The 27,434-nt window shown below is 43.6% G+C and overlaps 1 protein-coding gene across 6 annotated transcripts in view; it reads left to right on the top strand.

Moving 5' to 3' along the window:
• ARHGAP32 (Rho GTPase activating protein 32) overlaps positions 1–26,692 on the top strand; it is a 205,655-nt gene extending 178,963 nt beyond the window's left edge. For all 6 annotated transcript variants that reach the window (XM_070782649.1, XM_070782652.1, XM_070782653.1 and 3 more), the window contains 11 exons: positions 1,853–1,955; positions 3,299–3,443; positions 3,905–3,987; positions 9,188–9,295; positions 9,779–9,924; positions 10,610–10,805; positions 12,031–12,176; positions 14,896–14,967; positions 17,010–17,885; positions 18,558–19,531; positions 20,736–26,692. In XM_070782649.1, coding sequence (XP_070638750.1) covers positions 1,853–1,955; positions 3,299–3,443; positions 3,905–3,987; positions 9,188–9,295; positions 9,779–9,924; positions 10,610–10,805; positions 12,031–12,176; positions 14,896–14,967; positions 17,010–17,885; positions 18,558–19,531; positions 20,736–22,994 — 5,108 coding nt within the window. In that variant the 3' untranslated portion in view covers positions 22,995–26,692. The remainder of the gene's footprint in view (positions 1–1,852; positions 1,956–3,298; positions 3,444–3,904; positions 3,988–9,187; positions 9,296–9,778; positions 9,925–10,609; positions 10,806–12,030; positions 12,177–14,895; positions 14,968–17,009; positions 17,886–18,557; positions 19,532–20,735) is intronic.
• Positions 26,693–27,434: the final 742 nt, after the last annotated feature.

The following is a 27,434-nucleotide window of genomic DNA, read 5'->3' as shown; positions in this document are numbered from 1 at the left end:
CACTCCAGTATTCTTGCCTGGGAAATCCTATGGGAGAGGAGCCTGGTGGGCTACAGTCCATGGGGTCACAAAGAAGGAGGTGACTGAGCAGGCATGCACTCAAGAAGGAGTAATCATGGTATAAACAAATAAATATTAATTCAAAATGACATAGTTCTGTTGGCATCTAGAACCTAGTATAGCTACCTCTGCTTAGGGGTATATTCAAAGAAAGCTTGCCTTAGAGTAAGAAGAGTTCAGTTGGGTTTTGAACAACAACCAAGAGTTTTCTATAAGAAGATGGTAGCAGAAGGAGAATCCAGGCAGAGGAAACAGGCTTCCTTTACCTGGAAATTGATGGACTTAGAGCATGGCTGGTTTGTTTGGTAAAAGATGAGACTTAACTTGGCCTAGAGTTGTGAAATACAGAAATATGGTAATACTAAAATAAGTGCAAATGGGGAAGGACCTTAAAATCCCGGCAGTTAAAATGTGACTCTGTGCTTGGACAGCTTGAGTTTGATCCTCATTTGTGCCATTTGTTTGCTGCTTGTCCTTATGTGTAAAATTTCATCACTCTTAAGATTCAGTTTCCTCTCTGAAAAGGGAGATAATGATAGAATTTCTCTGAAAAGTAAATAAGAGTATCTGTTGTAAAGCACTTAGTGTGGCATCTTTTGCTTGCTCAGTAATATACCTGCTTTCTAATAAAATTATTCAAAGCTAAGGAGTTTATGTTTTAAATATAAGTTACAGGATCTGACAGGATTTAAAAGACAGGATGAAGGAAGTACAACACAATGCAGAAAAACCAAGGAAAAACCTTTTGTAATAATAAAGGAATGGTATATACATTTAAGTGAAATGCAGTAGATAAAATTATCTTATTAAAGTATCCTAGTTGTTTCATTCACCACTCTTTCATCCCTAATAGAGTAGTCTTTTGCAGACCAAATAATGTTCTTTCAAGCTATTCTTCTCATGGATTGTAACCGAAAATGATGAAATGAACGTAGTTACTGAAGCCTGTGAATTCATCAGTCTGCAGTGCAATATAAATGAAGTTCAAATTTCAGTTACTGTAGATTTTTGGTTAGAAGACCGTTTTCTCATAAACTTCAAGTGTTCTGTTCTAGACTGTGGGCCCAGAGTGGCTGCTTGGTTGTGTTAGTTGTCAGAGACGTAACCAGAGAGCCTTTCTTTTTCTTTTCTTCCTGCTTTTTGTTGAAGTGCGTTTCATGACCAGCTGATAATATCGAGTCAAAAGTCAGTAATTTTAATATAAAGATAGGCAGGAAATTAAAAGATTTCACTTACTTGAAATTACTTTGACCTTTGCATTATGTTGATGTTTACTGAATATAATTAGAATTAGCATAACTATGAAAAGAATAAAAGAAACTTTTAAAAGTAAAAAATTGAAGCACTTAGAGTAGGTAATTATCGTGTTGGAATAAACATTGAAGTTTGCACATCCATTTGCTGAGTATGAAATTCAGATGAGTAACTGTGTTTTTTTTTTTTAATCTAGAATGATGTTAGAACTAAACAGTTCACCTTGCTGTTGTAACCATCTAAACAAGTCTGTTGCAGAAGATCTTAGGGAAAGTATCCCAATAATTAATGAACTCTTCCACTTACCTCAGTGTAACAACATAGAGGCAGTCTTGATTATTCAGGAACCAGTTATCTAGTTTAGATGTGAAATTAGGTAAATATGCTGTTATCATTTTCTGTGGCAGATTAATCTCCACCCCGTACAGCTTTAATTTGCAACTTTCATTTTGCTAAAACTAAAACATTCTTATTTTTTGTGACTTTGTTTCCATTGAATACTCTCAATTTAATCCATGTCTTCAAAAATGCTCTCTAGTGCCCCAGGTTCTTCAAAGCTGCACAGCATTCATCGAGAGATATGGCATCGTGGACGGGATATATCGTCTCTCTGGCGTCGCCTCCAATATCCAGAGACTACGGTAAAACCCAACACGGCTTTTTCTTTTTTGTTCCTAGTGTAATTCATTAAAATGAAACTGTTTCAGAATTAAGTCACTTGTATTGATAATCTTTATTTTCTGTAAGATAGTTTAGATAAAGTAGAAAACTAGCTATGTTGTTCTGTGTGTATGTTTTCGACATTTCTTCATTTGTAGTGTCAGAAAACCTCGGCCTCTAATCCCAATACTTTTATTTTCTCTGCAATATTTGAAGATTTTTAAAAATTGAATTTGAACCGATGACAACTATGATAGATGAAAATTTACATTATAATAGAATTATTCTTTAACTAAAATGGACAAGAGTGGACCTGTTTATTATTCTTTTTAATTAGAGTGAAGCTTTTTCTAATCTTCTTTCACCCAAGGGTTCTGTAGCATGTGCTCAAGTGGGTGTGTGTCACATATTCCCCATCCTTTCCCATTAGACCCCCAGAGACAAAAATAGTGGTATCCTTTATACCACCAACAGAAATTTTAACTTTTTCTTAATCTCTTAGATTCCTGTCTATTCTTAACATGTTATTATCTTTTATTTTTCACTGTGGTACATGGTAATTGCCATTATTCTATAAGGATTTTAATATTCTAAATTGACCACAGAGTTGATTTCTATTTTCAGAATACATGTTTGTAATACTTAAATTGATTCTGGTACTGAAAACAGTACAGTCTTTGACTTCAGATGCAGCAGATCTCGTATTCAGATTAATCCTCTAGGTTGACTAGTGGCCTCTGGTCTGTAGATTAATATTAGTCAACCTCCTGGAGAATAAGCTTAATCTGCCTTTGTGTTCTGAGCACGATTTTTATTTCACTCACTAAATGCTGCAGATTTACTTTCTGTGTTGGTGGAGAATTGGTTTATAATTGTTTCTGGCTTCCTTATCCCTCTATCATAACATATTCTTGAACTGTACTTCTTGCATCTGAGGAATTTCTGCACATAGTTTTTCATGGACCAGCTGCCATTCAACTCTAGTTTTCAGAACTGCCAAAATATTGGGCATTTAAACAGTTAGGAAGTGGAAGTCCTTTGTTTCGATCTGTGTGGTAAGAGCTGCTCTTTCACACAGGTTTCAGAGATTTCTGTCCATTTTAATATTAAACCTATCCCCTGAATTTATATTTAGAAAAACACTTGTCTCATAGTCAGACATTCAATTACTGCTGAATAACTTCTGTGAAATATAGTCATTTGAAGTACATATTTGCTCACTGAGCTGGAGGTTAATACTTTGGACCTTTTCTTTCTGTTTTAAAGTCATATTTGCTTTTCTTTGAAAAAAATTAGTTTTGTTGTCTCTCTTCTATCTTTTTAGCCATGAATTTGACTCTGAACATGTTCCCGACCTGACAAAAGAACCCTACGTCCAAGACATCCATTCCGTGGGCTCCCTGTGTAAGCTGTACTTCCGAGAGCTCCCAAACCCTCTGCTCACCTACCAGCTATATGAGAAATTTTCTGTGAGTACCAGTCACATTTAAATCAAGTTCTGTTAGCAGTTTTGCTGTGGTTTTGTTCAAAACCTGAAAAAGTTGATTTCTCCATGAAAGAAATAGTTATATGAGTAAAAGAGCTCCTTTAAAGAGAAAATATTAATAAAGAACACTTACTGCTAGTTGGTCCACTGTCTTCACTGTTTGCCCCTTTTCAGGGTCTCTCACTTTGAGCCACTAATCTTACTATAACCCTTGGTTATATGTTGGTTATTGTAAAGTTTTAAAAATACTATCTTGTATTAGATTTCGGTATCCACATAGTGTGTGAACAAAGTTTGCTTCCTTGGTACTACATGGTTTTCCCTCATCGTTCAGCACCGAAGAGTAAGGTCAATGAATCTCAAAGTGAAACTGAATTGTAAGTGAAGAACTTTCATTTTTACCAACAAAGCTTACTAGTTTATTTTGCATTATGGTTGTTCCAGGATGCTGTTTCAGCAGCAACAGATGAAGAAAGGCTGATAAAAATTCATGATGTCATCCAGCAACTCCCTCCTCCACACTACAGGTAAACCACGCTCTGTAAAATGCCAGCCAAAAATGCCAGAAGTCAATTGTGTGAACATGGGCTCCTGGGGTTTCTAACTGTTTAAATTTCCTTGGAGTTCTGACTGTTTAAATTTCTGTTTTTCCATACATTTGTATTTACATTTGTCTTTATATTCCCAGGGTCTGGGCACAGTGCTTGGCATCCAGCAGGCACCCTGGAGCCCTCTCTTCTGTTGCTTACTTTTACAGCCCAGATTAATTTGTATGTTAGCTTGGACTCTTGGAAGTAGTTTGGAGGATTTAGTTGTAACTTTCCTCTCCCCCACTAGCACACAACCACACACGGCCCCTTCTCTCATCTTCCTAGAGTGGTTGTGTGAGTGCTCGGTGTTGATTTTCTACACTGCTGTATCTATGTAACTGTTATTTACAAACTACATCTAATAGTATGCATGTGTGCGTGCATGCTCAATCATTTCCAACTCTTTTGTGACCCCATGGGCTGTAGCCTGCCAGGCTCCTTTATCCTCCTCTGTGCTTGGGGTTTCCCAGGCAAGAATACTGGAGTGGGTTGTCGTTTCCTCCTCCAGAGGATCTTCCCGACCAAGGGATTGAACCCATGTCTCCTGCATTGGCATGCATATTCTTTACTGCTGCGCCACCAGGGAAGCCCAATCTAATAGTATACCAGAATTTTTTTCCCCCTTTCTGGGGTAACCGTGTTTGTTTCATGGAGTGATGGCCTGTTTGGGGTTTGCTGAGTTTCTTTTTATCGCTAGCTTGTCTCCTGACTCTGTCACAGAATGATGGGTATTCTCTCAGTTCAGGTCAGTCGCTCAGTCGTGTCTGACTCTCACGCCAGGCCTCCCTGTCCATTACCAACTCCCAGAGTCCACCCAAACCAATTTCCATCAAGTCAGTGATGCCATCCATCCATCTCATCCTCTGTGGTCCCCTTCTCCTCCTGCCCTCAATCTTTCCCAGCATCAGGGTCTTTTCAAGTGAATCAGCTCTTCGCATCAGGTGGCCAAAGTATTGGAGTTTCAGCTTCAACATCAGTGCTTCCAATAAACTCCCAGGACTGATCTCTTTTAGGATGGACTGGTTGGATCTCCTTCCGCAAGAGTCTTCTCCAGCACCACAGTTCAAAAGCATCAGTTCTTTGGCACTCAGCTTTCTTTATAGTCCAACTCTCACATCCATACATGACCACTGAAAAAACCATAGCCTTGACTAGACGGACCTTTGTTGGCAAAATAATGTCTCTGCTTTTGAATATGCTATCTAGGTTAGTCATAACTTTCCTTCCAAGGAGGAAGCGTCTTTTAATTTCATGGCTGCAGTCACCATCTGCAGTGATTTTGGAGCCCAGAAAAATAAAGTCAGCCACTGTTTCCACTGTTTCCCTGTCTATTTGCCATGAAGTGATGGGACCGGATGCCATGATCTTAGTTTTCTGAATGTTGAACTTTAAGCCAGCTTTTTTACTCTCCACTTTCACTTTCATCAAGAGGGTCTTTAGTTCTTCTTCGCTTTCTGCCATAAGGGTGGTGTCATCTGCATATCTGAGGTGATTCATATTTCTCCTGGCAATCTTGATTCAAGCTTGTGCTTCCTCCAGCCCAGCGTTTCTCATGATGTACTCTGCATATAAGTTAAATAAGCAGGGTGACAATATACAGCCTTGACGCACTCCTTTTCCTATTTGGAACCAGTCTGTTGTTCCATGTCCAGTTTTAACTGCTGCATCCTGACCTCAGTTCAGTTCAGTTCAGTCGCTCAGTCATGTCCGACTCTTTGCAACCCCATGAATCGCAGCACGCCAGGCCTCCCTGTCCATCACCAACTCCTGGAGTTCACCCAGACCCACGTCCATCGAGTCAGTGATGCCATCCAGCCATCTCATCCTCTGTCGTTCCCTTCTCCTCCTGCCCCCAATCCCTCCCAGCATCAGAGTCTTTTCCAATGAGTCAACGCTTCGCATGAGGTGGCCAAAGTACTGGAGTTTCAGCCTTAGCATCATTCCTTCCAAAGAAATCCCAGGGCTGATCCCCTTCAGAATGGACTGGTTGGATCTCCTTGCAGTCCAAGGGACTGTCAAGAGTCTTCTCCAACACCACAGTTCCAAAGCATCAATTCTTCGGCACTCAGCCTTCTTCACAGTCCAGCTCTCACATCCATACATGACCACAGGAAAAACCATAGCCTTGACTAGACGGACCTTTGTTGGCAAAATAATGTCTCTGCTTTTGAATATGCTATCTAGGTTGGACATAACTTTCCTTCCAAGGAGTAAGCGTCTTTTAATTTCATGGCTGCAGTCACCATCTGCAGTGATTTTGGAGCCCAGAAAAATAGTCAGCCACTGTTTCCGCTGTTTTCCCATCTATTTGCCATGAAGTGATGGGACCGGATGCCATGATCTTCGTTTTCTGAATGTTGAGCTTTAAGCCAACTTTTTCACTCTCCTCTTTCACTTTCATCAAGAGGCTTTTTAGTTCTTCGCTTTCTGCCATAAGGGTGGTGTCATCTGCATATCTGAGGTGATTGATATTCCTCCTGGCAATCTTGATTCCAGCTTGTGCTTCCTTCAGCCCAGCGTGTCTCATGATGTACTCTGCATATAAGTTAAATAAGCAGGGTGACAATATACAGCCTTGACATACTCCGTTTCCTGTTTGTAACCAGTCTTTTGTTCCGTGTCCAGTTCTAACTGTTGCTTCCTGACCTGCATACAGGTTTCTCAAGAGGCAGATCAGGTGGTATTCCCATCTCTTTCAGAATTTCCCACAGTTTATTGTGATCCACACAGTCAAAGGCTTTGGCATAGTCAATAAAGCAGAAATAGATGTTTTTCTGGAACTCTCTTGCTTTTTTCCATGATCCAGCGGAAGTTGGCAATTTGATCTCTGGTTCCTCTGCCATTTCTAAATCCAGCTTGAACATCTGCAAGTTCTCAGTTCACATACTGCTGAAGCCTGGCTTGAAGAATTTTGAGCACTGCTTTTCTAGCCTGTGAGATGAGTGCAATGGTGTGGTAGTTTGAGCATTCTTTGGCATTGCCTTTCTTTGGGATTGGAATGAAAACTGACCTTTTCCAGTCCTCTGGCCACTGCTGAGTTTTCCAAATTTCCTGGCATATTGAGTGCAGCACTTTCACAGCATCATCTTTCAGGATTTGAAATAGCTCAACTGGAATTACATCACCTCCACTAGCTTTGTTCATAGTGATGCTTTCCAAGGCCGACTTGACTTCACATTCCAGGATGTCTGGCTCTAGGTCAGTGATCACACCATCCTGATTATCTTGGTCGTGAAGATCTCAGTTGTGTTTAAACATATCAAGGTACCATTTAAAAGAAACATTTCCCCATGAAAACACCCTTTGTGGTGCCTAAAATCGCGCTGTCCGTCCAGCTCTCCTCCATCATCACCAGCTCTTACCCTCCTGGAACCTCCCTTCATCACTTTTTTCCTGACTTAGACCCCTTCTCCTCTGGACCTCTGCCTGTCACCTTCCCTGTGTCCACTCCCTGCTTTCCTGGTGTCCGTCTTTAGTAACTTCCTGAGAAAAGTTGTGTGGGAGGTGAATGTTTGGAGACTTTGATATGAAAATGCTCTTATTCTCCTCATACTTTTGACTGACAGTTGGCTATAGAATTTTAATCTGTAAATAGTATTTTCCCATTATTCTGATGGTATTACACCACTGGCATCTAAGCAAAAATGCTGCCGCAAAGTCTGATACCAGTTAGAGTGCCACTTTTTTAGTATGACCTATTTTGTGTTGTTTAAATCCTTTTGGATGCTTTTAAATTTAGAACCTGCCTAGTGGTTCGTCTCCATGGTGACTCATCTTGGAGCAGGCTCTTTTTCATTCTTTGCTCTGGGCACTCATTGGGCTTTCTCCCTCTGGAAACGTCTGAGAAATTTTCTTGTGTTATTTCCTTGGTGGTTCTCAGAGCAGCTTACACCTCATCCCTTTTCTTTATTCTCTTTCTAGAATTGTTTTTATCTACTGAACTAAACTCTTTTGAGTTTCTTACCTTTTCTTTGTCAGTTTCCACATATGGATTTTCTCCAAACCATCTCATGATTAAGAACACTTAATTCTAAGAACTAACTGCCTTTCCTCCCTCTCTTTCTCATTTCTCTGAATGTTTCTACTTTATAGCATGCTTTTCTATTTTTGTTTCATGTGTATAATCTCTTCTCTCTGTGAAAATATTACCAGTAATCATAGATTTGGGTTTGTTTTAAATTGTTCTCTCCTTACCACGGTATTTGTTTCTTCCTAATGTGGCGGCTTATCTTCCTTTTCTTCTCGAGTCTCTGTCAGGCTCACCTGAATCCTGAAGACTCGTACGTTGACCACAATTTAACTTTCATTGCTGTTCAAATAATACTCTTAAACTTCTATCTTCCATTTATTGTCTTTAATAGTTTTAATCCCTATAAGGTAAGGACACTTTGAGAGATGTATAGGTAGTATCTTGTGTTTATCTAACTTAACTTACATTTAAGCTCATCATTCTTTATTTTCCAAGATACTCTGCCCTATTGTTAAATCTATATATAAAAAATTGTTTACATGAATCATACTTGAGAATACATAAGATAAACCAGGAATTAGGATTTAGAGTAAGCTTTCTGTTCCAAGAGCATGTTATTTGCTCAAATAGTCTGCCCATTGGTACCTGCTGGAATTTTTCTTTTAACTCTTTTTAGGCTTGTGAAATATTGTCATTTTCTTTTATAAAAGAAAAATCTAAATTCTCTCTTGTTAGCATATCTGCTGCAAATAGAATACCATGACTTCATGATAGCGTTTGTCTGGAAACTGACTTTGAGAGGATTTACTTCACTGATGTCTCTGTAACTAGATGTATAACAGGCAAATGTTACTAAAGATTTCTTTAAAACTAAGCTGTTTCATTTTCTGAGCCAATCCTATCAAAAACTTTCATTTCTTACTGCCTTAGACAATTTTTTCTCAATATTCCATGGATGTAATTACTATATATAAAATCCATACTACTCTGAGAGTTCTATAGAAATAATATTTAAATCTTATAGGCAACAGAAAACCTCGATGGGATCTATAGGGTTTCTTTTTCCATTTTTCCATTGAAAACTTAGAGATTAATTAGTGGAGCTTTTCTGCTCTATACTACTCCCTGATGTTTCTTTGTGTTAATATGTTGCATTTCATTTTCCAGAACACTGGAGTTCCTAATGAGACACTTGTCTCTTTTAGCTGACTATTGCTCCATCACAAATATGCATGCAAAAAACCTAGCCATCGTTTGGGCTCCAAACCTGCTAAGGTAAGTTGCATTTGACTCATGACCTAAAGTAGAAACAATCAACTAACAGTCTAATTCTTCAGTGTTCTCTTAAGGAGAATTTTAATTTATTTATTTACTTTAAAAATGTTTATTTATTTGACTGTGCTGGGTCTTACCTACAGCCTGCGGGATCTTTAGTTGTGGCATGCAGAGTCTTAGTAGCAGCATGTGGGACCTAGTTTCCTGACCAGGGACTGAACCCAGGCCCTCTGCCTTGGAAGCGCAGAGTCTTAGCCACTGGACCACCAGGGAAGTCCCAAGGATAATTTTTAAAAGTAAAGCTGATCTGTTGTTTTTATTAGCGTTTTCCTTAAAACAGGCGGTCGAGGTTTAGCCAATGCACTGTCAAAAGTGTGCTTTCTTCCTCTGGTTCACTTGTGATCTACGCACAAACCGAAAGATAATGCTCTTCAAGACTGCTGTTCTGGGGACCCTCTGATGGTAGTGCCGTTTACCCCACAGATCAAAGCAGATAGAATCTGCCTGCTTCAGCGGGACGGCAGCTTTCATGGAAGTGAGGATTCAGTCCGTGGTCGTGGAGTTCATCCTCAACCACGTCGACGTGCTCTTCAGTGGGAAGATCAATGCAGTCATTCAGGAAGGGGCAGGTAGGCCCACGTGGATGCTCTTCCCCACTGGGAACGTATCTTTAAACCCCCACCACTTCAGTGAACAGCATCTCTTATCTCAGTTTAATAAATCTGTCTCCAAAGAAAGCAGCTAATTTATATCTGCTTCCCAAAACTCACAATTTAACAGTTCTGTTATGTGTTTTTAGTGAATACTAAATATTAGACCTACCATGATCTAAGTTCAGGGAACATAAAAAGTGTATCGTGTCGCCTATTACTGATGTGTGTGAAAGTGTAATATAGAGCAGCAGAAGAAAAACTCCCAGAACTAAAAATGCTTGACTGATTCTAGGCCTTGTCTGCAATCCTTTAAGAAAGGAAAATAGTTAAATTATTAGTTAAATTAGTTAAAGTATTAGTTAAATTAATTATTAAACTATTTAATAGTAGTTAAATTATTAGTTAAATACTTAAGGAATTTTATACTTGTATCTATTACTGTTAATAACCTAGTATGTCATTTTCTATTCCTCAGTATAAGACTCTGTTGCTTTTGTCATTTAAAAAATTTAATAAAGAAAATTTAAAACAACACAGAATGATAGATAGATAGATAGACAGGTAATCAGATTGTTATACACACACAGTCACGGATATTTATATTTTTCCCCCAAGTCAGAAAGTTTGAGTCTTGTCGTTGCTTTTTTTTTTCTTTTCAAAGCTTCTCTATCAAGACCCAAGTCCCTGCTGGTCTCGTCTCCATCTACCAAGCTGCTGACACTGGAGGAAGCCCAGGCACGAACACAGGCTCAGGTCACTTCTCCAATTGTGACTGAAAATAAATACATTGAAGTAGGAGAAGGACCTGCTGCACTCCAGGGGAAATTTCATACCATAATCGAGTTCCCACTTGAAAGGTAAAATTCATTTAGTCCTCCTTAAAAATGTGCATTTCATGACTATTTGTTAATTTTCTTTTCTTTCACTCTGGTATTTTAGTATTATTATATTGATTCTGTCAGTCCCAGAAAAACCTGTTCATTCGACTGTGGATGTTACTTCATGGGAACTGAAGCAAATGGTTATCAAAAAGCATTGCATCATATCTTAGGAGAAACAGAGAATCAGAGCTGGGAGGACACTGACAAAGTCTGAGAACCACTGCTGTTCACGTTCTCGGGGTCCTCTCCAGCTCTGATTCTGTTTTTCTCTAAAGAAATGATAATAACATGGTTTCCGTAACTTCTTTACTAACTGATTGTGAAAAGACTAATGTCTATAAGTTAATTTTGATCTCAGGTCACTCCTCTGGCTGCTCCATAAGAATGTCAGGATTTCAACTCCCTGGACTGGGTAGTACTAATAGACGTTCATTTCCATATGTTAGTATACCTTTCTAAATTATTTTCATTTCCGTCAACTGAAATACTCTTTTACTTTGTCATTCTGAGTTTGTCTTCAGCTTCTTGAATTTTTTACTCTATAATTTCCTCAAAAACCTCTTTATAGAATAGTAATCAAGAGTGTCGACGCTGGGTGGACCTGGGTTCCAACCTTGACTCCATCATTTACTAGTTTTACAACATTAAACTTCTTCTTCTTACTTCCTCAGCTGTACAATGATAATAGTACTTAAAATGATAATAATAGTACCTACCTCAAATGGTTTTATATAACTTAAATGAGATACCGTGTATACCAGTTAGCACAGTGCCTGGCATTCAGTATATATTAGTTACTTTTCTTAGTGCTTTGCTTATTTTGGGGCTTAATTCTCTTTACACACACCTAGAATCATTTTCTTCAACTCTATTTTATTTTTGGAGATTTAGTATTTCCTCTTCCTAAATATGTCTTATTCTCACTTTTTTCACAGATAGTGAGATTAGCTCTCAATATGAAAATCTGGTTAAGTTATCTTTGTGAGACTAATTACAACTGTTAACACGCGTGCATTTAATCTCCATTTCCTGCTTCAGCGGCGCTCGGCGTACTGTGCGGCGCGCGCTCTGTGGAAGGCGGGTGTTGCCTGTGTCCGCCGCGCCTCTGCAGGCTGCTTGCCTCTTTCCGTCATTTGTTCATCTTCAGTGAGTAAAGGTAGCCTCTTGGATGCCTTAATGCGGACCATTTTCTCTCTCCTAGGAGGAGGCCTCAAAATAAAATGAAAAAATCTCCCGTGGGGAGCTGGCGTTCCTTTTTCAACTTGGGGAAATCGTCCTCTGTTTCTAAACGGAAGTTGCAGCGTAATGAGAGTGAGCCCTCCGAGATGAAAGCCATGGCTCTGAAAGGTGAGTGTTCACGCCTTCCCTTCCCTCTGCGCCCAGGAGCGGCTGCATGGGGGCTGCACCTCCCGTCCTGGCACACAGCTCTTCTCTTACCAGGACATACACTCAGCACGCTGTTGTCACAGGCGCCAACAGTGTGTGTCCTTGTGCTGTTTTGTGTGAACTGTCTTCTACCAGTGCTTTATCCCCAGATACATAGTATATATAAGTGCATAGAAGTTCCCAGTTTCTTTGAACTATACAGATTATATATAGGGTCAGTGTGTTTAAAAATTCATAACATACTTGTAATATAGTTTGTATATGGTTGGTAATAAAAAGTAACTGCTGTGGTATTTAAACTTATTAATCTTACATATTTACAGATTTTTCACAAAATGACAAAATCAGGTTTTGACATGTCTGTCAGAGTTTTAAATCTTATAACCAAAGAAAGGTGTCTTTTTCCTAGATGATACGTTGAAGTGAGAGTATCTTACTGGATAGATAAATCCATTTCTGTGTTTTTGAAAGTACTGCTCTTTTAAAAATCATTTAAATCTACTGCTATTAACAGGTTCTGAATCTGTTAGTGCTTACTTCTCAGGCAATGCTAGAAATACAGTGTTTGACTCATTTAATTCATCATTCTTTCATTTTGCAGTCATGTACTAAGTATGGGCTAGATATTTTGATAGCAGCCTCTACAGAAAGAAAAGAAAATTAAGACACTGCTCCCAACCTTCATGTCTTACTTGGGACATACGCGTGTAAGAAAATAAATTTCATGCAGAATCATAGCTATTGAAATTGAGGCTTATGTGAGGCATTTATGGCAGGAGTGGTCAATTCCTATGGGAGAGAGGTGGGTGGTCAGGAAATAGAACCTGTGACTCGGGTTTTGAAGGATAAGTAGGGATTCACCTGACCAACAAGGGACCGAGAAAGGTGTTTCGGGAAGTGGTAGCAGAGTGTGTGTTGGCGTGTGGAGCAGGAAGCATGAAGAATGTTCGGGTGGGATGGTACGCACAGGGGTTCAGTTCTCAGGGGCCCAAGGTGCTTGCCTGGGGTGTGGTTTTGTCCTGCATTCCTTGGGTATCACCGAATAGCTGCAGCATGTAACATGATCAGGTTTGGGTTTAAGAAGAATGACTTTGGCAGCAATGTGGGTAATGTCCAGGAAGAGGGTAAGCCTGGAGTCTGGACAGTAAGTCAGGAGACAGTTATAGCTGTGCAGGCAGGAAACGAAGAGCATCTGCAATAAGCAGTGGCTGTGGGAGTGGGAAATAGATTTGAGAGGTATTTATGAGGCAGAATCAACAGGGTGGGCAGAAAAATGGTTGAGAAAGATGCGAAAGGTAATTGTCAGGTGTTGATTAAATGGTCAGGGAGTGGCTGTCATCACTGAAGAGAGTAGTGAGTTTGGGAAGAAAAATGACGTGTTAATTTTGGACGTAGTGAGTTGGACCTGCCCAAAAGATAATGAGTACTAAGGACCTGGAATTCAATAAAGGACTTTAATCTGACTGGAAATACAGATTTGAAACTCGTCAGCAAACCAAGGGTGAGAACCCTAGGGATATTTTTTTATGGCCAAAGGAGAGCCTGCTGAGTGAGAGAAGTAGGTTGGAGGCTGAATCCTGGAGAAAAGCAGTGTTTAGAGGGTGGAGGAAGCAGAGCTATCACGAAGGAGAGTGAGAAGAAATGGTCCCTCAGCAGGGACAGAAGACACGGTGGTTGTTGTGCAGTCACTAAGTCGTATTCGACTCTTTGCGACCCCATGGACTGCATGTTGGCGTGGACTGCAGCAAGCCAGGCTTCCCTGTCCTTCACCATCTCCCAGAGTTTGTTCAAACTCATGTGCATTGAGTCGGTGATACCATCCGACCATCTCATCCTCTGTGATCCCCTTTTCCTTGTGCCATCAGTCTTTCCCAGCAGCAGGATCTTTTCCAGTGAGTCGGCTCTTCACGTCAGGTGGCCAGAGTACTGGAGCTTCAGCTTTAGCATCAGTCCTTCCAATGAGTATTCATGAAGGAAGGGCTTTATAGGGAAATGTCAGCAGCATTGAGCTCTGCTAAGAGATTGAAAGAGGATGAGGATATTTCACAAATAAATTCAACACTTGTAATTAATTAAATGACCTCTGTTAGTTTCCTAGGGCTACCATAGCAAATTGTCACCAACTGAGACAGATTGGCTGAAAACAACAGGAATTCATTTCCTCACAGTTCTGGAGGCTAAAAACTGAAATCCAGGTGTCAGAGGGCCATGTTCCCTCTGAAGGATCCAGAGAATCCTTCCTGGCCTCTCCCAGCTTTGGGGACACCTGTGTTCCTGGCTGGTGGTGGTACCACTCCAGTCTCTGCTCTGTCTTCACATGGCTTCTCCTCTGTCTCTCTGCAGCTTCTCTTGTTAAAAGGATACCAGTCATTGGATTTAGGGCTCACTCTAAATTCAGTACAAGATCATCTCAAGATATACCAGTCTTCAGGAAATATAAAAGCAAGTTTTAAAATTCATCTCTATTCTGAAGTTTATTATTTTTCTAGAAAAGAGATTTTTCACATAGGAAACCACTTGAGATGAGTACAACACATTATATAAAATGCAAAATTGAATACAGTTGTAAAAATCTAATCATTCTTGAAAGTTTAAATACATGTACAGAAAAACACTGTCCCGTTTCACTGCATATGTAAGAGTGAATAAAACACCACGTTGTTTGGTTTTGATTCTGCAGGTGGCAGGGCAGAAGGCACCCTCCGCTCAGCTAAAAGTGAAGAGTCTCTTACTTCTCTCCATGCAGCTGATGGTAAGACTAAAGCATCAGTTGTTTTATTCTAGAATATATTTCATTAAAAGATATACTGCTTAATAAATAGGCTGTAGATTATAATTTCCTAAAAATACTAGTTGTTGTTGTTCAGTCACTACGTCATGTCCAACTTTTTGCAACCCCATGGACTGTAGTCCATCAGGCTCCTCTGTCCATGGGCTTTCCCAGGCAAGAATACTGGAGTGGGTTTTCATTTCCTTCTCCAGGGGATCTTCCTGACCCAAGGATCGAACTCATGTGTCCTGTATTAGCAGACAGGTTCTTAACCACTGAGCACCAGGGAAGCCTCAAAATACTGGTATCTACTTAGTATTGTCCATTGATGCTTTAATATGGTACTAGTCTTTAATTTCTTCACTTTTGACATGATTGTGATTCAATTTACGTAAAAGTAGGTGAAGTGTTTTAAGTTAACCATTTATATTTATTAATGCCCAAAAAAGATGGTTTTAATAGTGTTTCTTTAAATTTCAAAATGAGAGCACAGTGCTTGTCACAGAGTATGAAATTAAGCAGTATTGATGTTCAGATCAGTGACCTTTTGTCTTGCAAATTTAACGTAACTTTAAATCTCATATATCACTGGTTAGAGATAGCCCTCATTATCTGAGGATGATTTTCTACCAGGAGAAGGCAACTGAAAGTGAATCTGCTTAAAATGGGGACCAACATGTTATGGTTAATAGTACAAAAAGATTTGATTGCAACTTGGACAAAACTAACAATGTTGAAAATAACTTTTTAAGCTTCCATTTAGTGTAAGTCGGGTTACAGTTGCAGTTCTGTACTAACTTCCAGAATGAACAAAGGTTACATCGGTGCTGACCTGGAAGGAGGCAGAACTTCTTTGACAAAAACAGGTAGCAGCAGATAGGACTTCCCCACATCAAGACTGGATTGTGGGGGGGGATAGGGAAGAAGGCTTTGTTGCAGAAATGATTGACAGCTGCATTGATTTCCTCCACTTCTCTTAATCCGTTGGTTTTCAAATTGTGCTCTTCTGAAGTTCCGGAGGTGTCCTCCTCCTGGTCAACTTTCTCATCCTCATTTATAACTTCTAACTGCCAGGTCCTCATTGACCCATGGCTGTACTTGGGATTCAACAAATCCCTGCCTTTCATGTCAGTGGGGTGTCTGCCATCTTCCTGATTTTCCGGGATTTTCCATTTCACTGCAGTTGAGAGTGGTTCTCAAAATAGTGCAGTGGACTGGCTAAGTGCTTATAGTAAGGTGAAAATAAAATTTGAGTAGGGATTAATTTTATAAGTGGTCAACACATTAGTGGATGTATTTGTGTTAAGACAATGTCTCTTTATGGTACTTCGTCACTATGGCTCATCACTGTAACAGAATAATGAGAATGAGATAGAGGACTTCTCTTACCAGTTGGATGTTTAGTAATATCATAAAATAAGGTAATACTATCACCACTCTTAAGGCTTCTGCCTGACAAGCTTAAAGCCTGTTCTTGTTGAAGAAAAAAAATAAAATTATTTTTAAATATCTGAAAGGGATATATTACTAAATATAAAATTATACTTTACTAAATATAAATACTTTTTTTGAGAAGTTCAGTTTTGGGTATGAGGATATTTCCCCACAAAAACAAAAGAATAAAGCCAAAAAAAAAAAAGGCCCTCTTTCCATTGTCTATCTGAAGTACCGTTTAAAGTGAGTAGTTGTACCTCACAAGTCATGTGTGAAGTCAGTGATAAAACAAGACAAAAAGAAGTGAAAAACTTGCCCAAAGTCACAAGAGTCCATGTTGCAATAGTAATAGAATCTAAGAGTTCCGAGTCCTCTTTCTTGTGGAAACCATCCAGTGCATCCTGCCTCCAATGGTACCAAGTGAATCTGTTATTGAGCGTTTGCTTTGGGGGTTCCATCTGTGCTCCCCAAGAGACGGTTGCGTTTCCTTCCTGTATGTAGCGCATCTCTGCTGTACTAAGTAGCTGACTCATAGGGCACTGTGTGTCCTGGGACATTCATATTCTGACACTGCTACCCATTTTTGCCAGGTGACTCCAAGCTGTTCCGACCCAGAAGACCCAGATCTAGCAGTGATGCCCTGAGCGCCTCGTTTAATGGCGAGATGCTGGGGAACCGCTGCAACTCCTATGACAACCTGCCCCACGACAACGGAAGCGAGGAGGAAGTCGGGCTGTTGCACATTCCAGCTCTCGTGTCTCCGCACTCGGCTGAGGACGTTGACTTGAGCCCACCAGACATCGGAGTAGCCAGCCTGGATTTTGATCCGATGTCATTTCAGTGCAGTCCTCCTAAGCCTGAATCAGAATGTCTGGAGAGCGGGGCTTCCTTCTTAGACTCCTTGGGCTACTCCAAGGATAAACAGAGTACCGATAAGAAGGATATGGAAACAGGCGGTAGCCAGTCACAGACTCCAGGAAGCACTGCAAGTTCTGAACCTGTGTCTCCTCTTCAGGAGAAGCTGAGTCCATTCTTCACCCTGGACTTGAGCCCCACTGAAGAGAAAGCATCGAAGCCATCCTCGTTCACCGAAAAGGTTGTCTATGCTTTCTCTCCAAAGATCGGACGGAAGATAAGCAAATCACCCTCTCTGAACATATCCGAGCCCATTTCAGTGACCCTTCCCGCCCGGGTGTCAGAAGTCATCAGCCCCGTCGCAACCACGGCAGCTCAGAACGCACCTTCTGCAGCCTGGAACAAAAGTAGCGAAGAAAGTGATGTCATAAATAGATCCCCCACCCAGGTAGTAAAGAGAAAAGCAAACGAGAGAGAGGCCCAGGAAGGGTGTGAGTGTGAAGCCCAGCCCCCGGACCAGGGGGCTGCCGCAGACGTAGGCTCACCAGGGAAGGAGGAGCCTGCCTCAAGCAGTCAGAGTAAGGCTGTGCCTTCTGGACAGACTCAGACAGGTACCATTTGTTTTCCTCCATTCTTGCTTTAAGCTAAGAGGGATCTTCCACCAACTGTGCCTTTTAGGAGAGAAGTTTACTCCACAGCTAGCCTTTTATCAAAGAGAATGTTTTTTCTAGGTGGTGCTGATGGCTCAAAGCCCTAAATTAAAGTCAACCAAAACATCCCCCAAAGGGCCAGCGGTCCTACTTCAGATCTTGATAAAGTCCCCTTGTCCAATCAGAATTCCTGGATAATTTTTGCACAGCTTCATAGCTCTTGATTCTGTTTTCTCTTCTGATAAAATTATCTGTATTATAGCCTTACACATTAACTAGCCAGCCTACACCATCAAATGTAAAAAGTATTCTTAATAACATTCTGCAAGCACTTGAAGCTTGTTTTCTAAGCAATCTTTCCTGAGCCGGATGAGGGACTGGCTCCCTGCCTCGCCCATCTCTGTAGCAACCCAGGAGGAGATTGCAGTCTTAAACACTCTGGTTTAGTTTTCCTTCTGAACCAGATGTGTTTTCTGCAGTGTTTGCATGTGGGATAGAAGATTGCGGATGGCCATTTTGAAATACGGAAGGCACTTTTTTTTTTTTTAGTGATCAAATAGGGGAATGTTTGGCTTTCCATGTAGGATAACACAAGCTACCTTTTCACTTTCTTTTTTCCTAATTTCCCCCCAGGAGCAGACACACATGACCCCCCTCAGGATTCCGTTCCTGTAAGCTCAGTCTCTCTTATCCCACCGCCACCGCCTCCGAAAAACGCGGCACGCCTGCTGGCGCTGGCGTTGGCAGAGTCTGCACAGCAGGCCTCCACCCAGCCACTGAAGAGACCAGGCACATCCCCGGCTGCCTGTGCACACTGTGGGGACGCGGCGGTGGCTGCAGCCGAGGACAGACCGCCTGCTCCCTACTCTAGCGTTACTCTCGAGAAAGCCTATTTCCAAACCGACAGGCCAGCAGAGCAGCCCCACCTCCAGAACAAGGGCCCTGGGCATGGTGACCAGCCAGTGCCAGACACAGCAGCTGCCGGGGACTATACCCATTCCAGCACCACTGACTCCACAGGGCAGTCCCCCCCAGCAGACTTACCAGGCGATCAGCCACATCGAATCTATTTATCTGGGGACCCAGAGAAGGCCAGAGTCACTTCCGTTCCCTTGACAGACTCAAAGTCTGATGATCTCATCACTTTCCCTGAAGACCAGTCTGGGAAGACCAGTGTGCCGACCGTCTCCTTTGTGGACCACGATCAGCTCCATTTCTACAGTGGAGATGAGCCTCCTTCTTACCTTGGTGCAAGCATGGATAAGCCCCATCACCCTTCAGAACTTCCAGACAGAAGTCCTGCCCCTTCTCATTTGCCTCGGGACAAAATCTGCCCTCCTTCCGAGTCCCCTGAAGAGAACACCAGCACAGCCCCCCTGGCATACATGACGCATGCTCCAGCAGCGGCCATAGCAAGTGCCAGCGAAGCCAGCTGGGACGTGGCGGAACAGCCCAGCGCAGTGGAGTATGTAACCGCCACCCTTCAGCGTGCTCAAAGATCCAGCCGTCCCCTACCCCTACCTCCTTCCCAGAGACCTGCAGAGCAGCCCCCAGTCCTGGGGCAGGTACAGACCACAGCCAGTATAGGACTAACCAATCCCCATAAGGTAAGAAGTGGGGCGGGTCATTGGCATGCAGTGTTTTTCCAAAGGTGTGCCACTCTCCATCAGTGTGTGCCGTTACTATGAGTGAGATCTGACATCTCTTTTTAAGTCCTATGGCCTATTTCCATGAAACACTTCCTGGTTGAGATTGGGATCTGCCTTTATCTTGATGCTGGCTTTTCTCTGAAAAAGGAGCAGCTTCTCCATGGCTGTGGTTTAACTATACCCTCTCCCTCTACAAAGAGATTATAAGCTCAGGAGTCCACCTGGCCATTGGCTGTCAGAGTTGTGGGGTTTTCCCAGCTCCCTCACTGACTCAGTGTGACTCTGGGCAAGTTGTCCAACCATCTCTGCCAGGTTTTCACATGTGCATGACCAAAGTGCTGTAGTCTCAGGACATTTGGAAGACTTTATGTCTTACCAACTTTCTAGAAATATCAGAAATGACAGCGTCTTAGGACTTTTTGTTTTTTCAGCATTAGCCATCAGATTGTTAAATAGTCAAGCACCTATTTTGATGAGAGAATGTTATATGCAGACTGTGAAGTTTTTTTGTCGTCGCCTTGGACTAAAAGGACTTCACTATCTAGTCCTCTATGGAAGATGCTATTTCCAGCCACTTGTTTGTCAAGGGCAGTATGTGTGCAGCCTTGCAGTGAGAACCATGTTTGTCCTCTGATGCCACAGACACACTGGAGTGGGAGGGAGAGGCGGAGGCTGTGTTGAACGCCACCTGGACATGTCCCTTCCTGTCCCTCCCTGGCCTGGGGGCTGAAAACTGCCCACTGGGTAGTGGGTGTCACTTCAAAACACTCTTCAGGTAGAATTAGCACTGCTTGTTTAACAGAATGTTCTTGGTGTTGAGACTGAGCTGCACAGATAAACCGGGCATGTGGTTTCAAGCCTAGTGGTCTTTTAAGCAAATCAGATCTGTCATGGTCCACTCCATCTCTTGAAAACCCATCCTAAATGAGAACAGCTCTCCAAAGATGGGCTGGCTGCCACACCAGGTGGCCAAACAGGCCTGCCTTCTTTTCCTGACTGTAGGGACAGGTAGGCCTCTGCCCTGTCCAGCACCTCTGCAAAGCTTGGGAAATTTCCAGCTGCTGCCCACATGGCCTCAGCTTGTGAGTTATGAATTCAGTAATGTTTGATTCCGTAGAGAGAAGCATTAAAAAACACTCACAGTACTATCATCTTTCAACAGGTTCAAGGAGCAGTTCCGGCTCCGGAGAGGCCGCCTGAACCCAGGGGCATGGGTGACCCTGCACCTGTCCTGGTTGGGGATGGCGGGGCCGCTGCACAGTGCCCAGCCTCCGCTCCAGCTCCCCAGCCCGTCCTTCCTGAAAAGGTGCGGGAAGGCGCCAGGGCACCCGCGCTGCACCTGCGCGCCGAGTCTGTGCCCGCGCACGCTTCCTGTGGCTTCCCCACCCCGGCGCCCCCCGCCAGGACCATGGAGAGCAGACTGGCCGCGGCCCTCCACTCGGGCAGCGCCGACGGGGCGGGCAGCGCCGGGTACCACTCCTTCGTTGCCGCTGCCTCCGCGGAAGAGGCCTTGCCTTTGCCCCTCCCTGTCCCACAAGCCAAGCACGGCCCTCTTAAGACTGCTTACCCCACGTTCGCCAGGCCCGACCTCACCACGGAGCCCTTCGGTCCAGAAAGCTGTCTGCATTTCAGTATGACCCCAAACTGCCAGTTCCGCCCCCAGAGCGTGCCACCCCATCACGGGAAAGCAGAGCCACACCCAGTGTATGCATCCAGGTCGGAGCCACCAGCCTCCACAGGCCCCCGGTACAACACGTACGTGGCCCCGGGGAGAAGCGTGTCTGGACACCACCCGAAGCTGTGTAGCCGGGCAGAGTATGTGTCCTCACTGAGCTCGTCCGTCAGGGGTGGCTGCTACCCCGAGGACATGCCGCCGTACCCCACCATCCGCCGGGTGCAGTCTCTGCACGTGCCTCCGTCCTCCATGATCCGCTCTGTCCCCATCTCTAGGACAGAGGTGCCCCCAGATGAGGAGCCCGCCTACTGCCCACGACCCCTGTACCAGTATAAGCCATATCAGTCATCCCAGGCCCGCTCGGACTACCACGTCACTCAGCTGCAGCCTTACTTCGAGAATGGCCGGGTGCACTACCGGTACAGCCCCTACGCCAGCTCGGCCGGTTCCTACTACAGCCCCGACGGCGCTCTGTGCGACGTGGACGCCTACGGCACGGTGCAGCTGCGGCCCCTGCACCGCCTGCCCGGCCGCGACCTGGCCTTCCTCGCCCCGCGGCTGCAGGGCAAGAATGTGTACGCGTTCGCCGGGGGTGCGGCCTCGCGCCCCCGGCCCAGCGTGGCCAGCTACTTCCCGGCCAATGACCACAACGTGGTCCACATGCCCCCGGTGGCCGACGCGAAGCACGGATATGCCTCGTGGGACCTGGAGGACCTGGAGAAATACCGCCTGCAGTCCATCCGCAGGGAGAGCCGTGCGCGGCAGAAGGCCAAGGGGCCCGTCGTGTCCCAGTACGACAACATGAGCCCGGCCGGCGCACCGGACGACCTGGGCGGCATCTATGTCATCCACTTGCGCAGCAAGTCGGATCCTGGGAAAACTGGACTCCTCTCGGTGGCCGAGGGCAAGGAGGGGTGGCACCCAGCCAAGGCCCTGAGCCCCGAGGGGGAGGACCGCTTCTACCGGAAGCACGCAGAGCCAGAGCTGGAGCGCGCACCCCACCACCAGGGCGGGTACGGCAATGGGCAGCCGGAGAAGCCGTGCCTCCCCCAGAAGCAGAGCAGCATCAGGAACCGAAAGCTGCACGACGCGGGCTGCAGCCTCCCCGAGCATAGGCCGCATCAGGAAGCAAGCCATAGGCAGCTGTGTGACCCGAAGAACGGGCCCCCTTTCCCCCAGGGAGCTGGCCCGCTAGACTACGGGCCCAAAGGGCTTCCAGACCCTGCCGAGCCTGTCAGCTACCTTAACTCTGGAGGGAAATACGTGCCGTCAGGGCCGGAGTCTTTAAGACCGAGCCACAAAGAGGTGCGGCTCCCCAAGGAGCTGGAGCGGCCCCGGGCCCGGCAGCCTCCGGCTGCAGAGAAGCACCCCAGAGACTGCTACAAGGAGGAGGAGCACCTGTCGCAGTCCGCGCTCCCGCCCCCTAAGCCAGAGAGGAGTCACAGCCTCAAACTGCACCACCCTCAGAGCGCGGACAGGGACCCCGGCGTGCTGTACCACTACCACACCCACGGCAAGCGCCCGGGCCGGGGGACTGCCGGGCCGCAGTACGATAACCTGGAGGGCTACCACTCCCCGCCCCAGCACCAGCGAGGGGGCTTCGGAGCAGCAGCAATGGGCCCGTACATGCCCCCCGGCTTCCCCCATCCCCAGAGCAGGACATACGCCACAGCTCTGGGGCAGGGCGCCTTCCTGCCCACAGAGCTGGCCTTGCAGCCTCCTGAAACGCAGGTCCATGCAGAATGAGCCCCGGGAGCAATAGAGTTGACGCAGCCTCTGCTGGACAGTGGACTGTTCTATTTTTTTCAGTAACCAAAAAAAAAAAAAGCTACAAACCGCCCCCCCAACCACCACATTAAAAAAATAAGAAGAAAAATCACCATCTTTTTCCCTCTTCCCAGCTTCATCACCACCTCTTCCACCTACAGACTGTTGTCATTTTTGTCATTTAAAGATTTGAACGATTGTGAAGCACTGTGTTGAAAATCTAGTAATTTGTTACAGACCGTACTTGCCACATAGGGCTGATTTGTAAGAGCCTGAGGACTGCCTTTAATGGAATTTGAGTTTGACCTCGTCCTTCCTAGCGTTTGCTGCGTCCTTCAGAGCAGCTGACACTCACTTCTTGAAGGTCTTATGTGCCCTGTCCTGTCCTGTCCCCACTTGCTTTCCCAGTAGCCACGGCCTTGCCCAGAGGGTCACCTGTTTTCTTTGTCAGGTCATACCCCCTGTCTTAGAAGGGGCTGTGTATTAAATTAGAGTGGGGAGAAACTTCTCCCTGAGCCTTCACATAAGACTATTATTGGATATTTAACAAATTATAACCCCCAAAAAGGAATAAGCATTTAATAGTCATTACAAAATGTCAGACCCATTAGATCCAGGCTGAACCATGCTCTTCTCCTGGTTGCTCCACACACTTCAGTGAACAGGCTTATCCCACTGCAGAGGGGTTTCGAAGTTACAATTAAAGAAACTTCTTAGGTGGAAGTCTGTGACCTTCGTTAGCACCAGAAAACTACATCAGTGGTTCTAAGCTGCTGCCTGTCTTCAGTTCTTTTTTTTTCTCAATAGTATTTGATAAATTGTGATCCTAGTGAAGCATTTCATACTATTTGTTTTCCTAAAGCAGTTTTTTTTTCCCCCTCATTTAAAAAACAATGAAAAACCAGCATGGTTTGCCTGGATAAACACACATAATGTCACATGATTGTAAATTTGCATATTAGTTTCTAAACCAGGTGTCCTGGGAATTCTTACAGTAGCTACAGGTTATTGTTATCCGTTAGTAAACTGAGTGTTCCTGCAATAACACTTAGCACAGCCCATTTGACCTGCTGGAATTCTGGGCAGCAACCCTTAAGGTCCCAAGGAATTACCGTGTTGTGTCTTCCCTCTGTCCCTGGGTGATTGCAGTCTGAACTGTAATTGCCATCCACACCAGCATTTCAGGTTTAGTCTTCACAACACTGCAGACATGTTAAACATGTTCCATACCCAGGACTTTCTTTTGAAAGTTTGCATTCCATTCTCTCAACCCACCCCACCACGAACGCCAGACCAGAAGGCAGTCCTGTATTTATAAAACGAGTTGAGATAATCATGTCATTCCATAACTCTTAATAATACTTGATTTTTATACATTCACATGTTTTAAATGCTCAAGTTTGTAGAAGACACTAGGAGAATTCCATTCCATTTCCTGGATGGTTGCTGCTCTGGCTTTTTAAAACTTGGAACTAACGTTTATTTAGAGCAAAGAAAAATCTTTTAAGAGGCTAAATTGATGCTGCTATTATTGCTGTGAAATTGTATAAAGATTAGGATTCATGCCAGTTTTTTTAAATCTAAAAAATCATGTGATTGCATTTTAAGGGTTTATATTTAGAAAAAGAAAATAAAGTTTTAAGAGCAACACATTTACTTATTAATATATGTGGAAATACTCTGTTAGGTGTTCTTTTGTTCCCCCGGAATTGATCGAAGAGATTCAATAAAGATCATGGAGGAAATCCTGAAATTATAGAAAAGGTCTGTGAAATTCAGGCCTCAGTACAGACCCACCTGGTCTGTAGTCACAGTGCTAGGGAGCCTGATAGGATACTTCCTTTTAGCACACACATCAGGAGCTCCGTGCAGGAATTTGCTCTTTGGTGAATATACAGCACTAATTTTTTTTTTCCAACCATTACCATCTTTTTGTCAGTAGGCGACCAATGGCCGCTTTGAAGGAAGACAAGCCGTCTGAGCTCTCACAGGCAGCCCAGAGATTAGAGAGAGGAGCTGGTGTGGCCCCGAGACACAGATGGCTTTAGGAGCTGAGAGCCTAGAAAGATGTGGCTGAAGTCTGTGCAGTGTTCATATCTGTGGATTGGTCACACACACTGTTTACTCCTGAAACTAAGGTCTATTTTATAAACACTAAGGTTAATTCTTTAAAGCGGTTACTTTATTAATGTCCTATGAGATTGGAAATATCAGGTACATATTTTGAATACAGAAAAATGACTCAAATTCCTGGTGAAAGTGTGAAACGTGAACTCTGCAGTCTAGCGCTGTCTCACGAGTGTAGATGCAGCCTTAACTTCGGGTGCAGAGTTCCTGAGGGGCTTCGCGTGCATCCTTCCCTTCCTGGTTATCGCGGGTAGACGGCAGGTCACCGCGAGCCAGCTTACCTCAGTACAGCCACCTTGTTGGTATATGACGTCGCAGATTGAGCAACCAAGTGTCAGCACTTTTACTCTTTGACATGGAGCCTACGATCAAGTAAACGGAGCTGCCTTACTTGTGAAACCCAGAATTTTAATTCTGTTGGTATTTTCACAGCCATGTCTCCAGATTTTATCCTTTTTTGGCAAAATTCTGATGCCACAGCTTGGTTTGATTGAAATAAATATTCCCTGGATGTCTCGTCAGGGACTCTGCTGACAGCCCCAGAGATGCCGCCTCCTTTCAGTAGATTTCATCTGAGCCTTATCGACAGCTCACCATCTTCAGTTCCCTTCTAAAAACATGAAAGTCCTTGGGACGGTCCCAAAGACAAGGCCTGCACATTTATATAATGGCAAAGCATTTTTTAAAAGGGTCGGGTTGAAATAGCTAGGAATGATCCTGTAAAGAAGAGGGACCATTAATGTGAGCGGAGATAGACTAGGTCATTACCACACCTGAAGCAGCAATAGATGTATACAGTGTAAATTTGAAATCCGCCCTTTAGTTTAAAAAAAAGGAGCCTGCGAAGTCCATTTATCAGTCACCCATCCAATATGTTGGCAGAGTATCGTCTGAGCAGTGTGTGTAAGGAGTAATCATGAAAGCAAAAGTATGTCAGAAAGTTACTTCCAAATGGTTAGAGGCATGTGACTTTTAGTACTGTGTGTTAACGGAATGTCAGGAATGGTATATTTTAACTGTGTGCAAGATAATGTCGGTGTGCACAGAGGGTCTTTTTTTCCTTTTTTGATTAGTGCTGTTAGTGTTCAAAGAATAAAAATGGTTGTTTTACAGTTTAGATTCCAAGATAGCAAAATCTGATTTTTCAACCATGACCTGCATGAGAGAAGCATCCTAGGAAGTCTTAGCTCATACTTCTGAGTTCTTAACTTTAATTTATATAGTGTTTTTTTTATGTTTTAATATTTTTGTGAACTGGTGTAAATTGTTAATGCATATAAGCTTGTGTATTTTTGTAAATAGTTTGTGATTTATTTCTTGACTCATATGTAAATATTTAGAGTCTCATTTCTTCAAAGCTTATTTGAAGCTGAGTTGTGGGTTTGGGGTTTTGTTCGTTTGTTCCTTTGTTTGTTTTGGTTGGGGTGGGGGGTGGGGAGAGAAGGGATTTTGTATTCTGATAATCCAGACGGAGATATCTTGTGGTTTAAAGCAAATGTCCCACTGAAAGCAATTCAAGTATCAAGAAAATTATTTCAGGTTAAAACACACTTCCTGTGTACGTGTTTGCTTTCTAAACCTAATGTGAGTTATAACAAAGTAGATGGTAATCAGGGGTAATCGGGGCTATTCTGGCCAAAAGATGAGTGTTTGTATGACACAAATTCTTATACCAAAAAGGTACTTTATTTGAGGGAAGGGGTTTAATATCTCCTGTCAGTTTTTCCCCAGGGCAGACAGTCTCTTTGGAACTGCAGACCTTGGCCTGCGCTGCAGGGTCTGAGCAGACCTGCTGCTGGTCAGGCTGCCTGCAGGCATCTGTGCACTGGGCTGCCTTGGGGCTCCTAAGCTTAGGGTGCACAGGAGGGTGAACTAGCTTCTTAGGGTTCTCCAGAAGGGGGTTCTGTATACAGCCATATTTCTCAAGATTCCCACAAAGCATCCTGTGTACTTTGTGGAGTGAAATGACCAGACAAGAATCTCCTACACCTGTTTCCAGCTGGTGTGTGCGTAAAGATGAAGCATTCCAATGTGTCAAATGCGGTCAGTCACCCAGCTGCCAGATGGGGGTCCAGACGCATTCCTGTGCCAAAGTTCTCAAACGCTTCTATATCAACGAGAAAATTTTGAAGGAAAAAACAAACCCAGTAGCAAGCTATTGAAATTCTAGTTTTCCTACTAGGAATGATAAATTACAAATCACTCTTCATCCTAAAATATTAGAGCCTGTCACTTTTTTGCCAGTCATACAGAAGGAAAGTCACCTGTTGCATACAGGTGACCCTGGCGTCC

Source organism: Bos indicus, chromosome 29 (assembly GCF_029378745.1).
Source record: "Bos indicus isolate NIAB-ARS_2022 breed Sahiwal x Tharparkar chromosome 29, NIAB-ARS_B.indTharparkar_mat_pri_1.0, whole genome shotgun sequence".
NCBI lineage: Eukaryota > Metazoa > Chordata > Mammalia > Artiodactyla > Bovidae > Bos > Bos indicus.
This window is presented reverse-complemented; position numbering and strand designations above follow the sequence as displayed.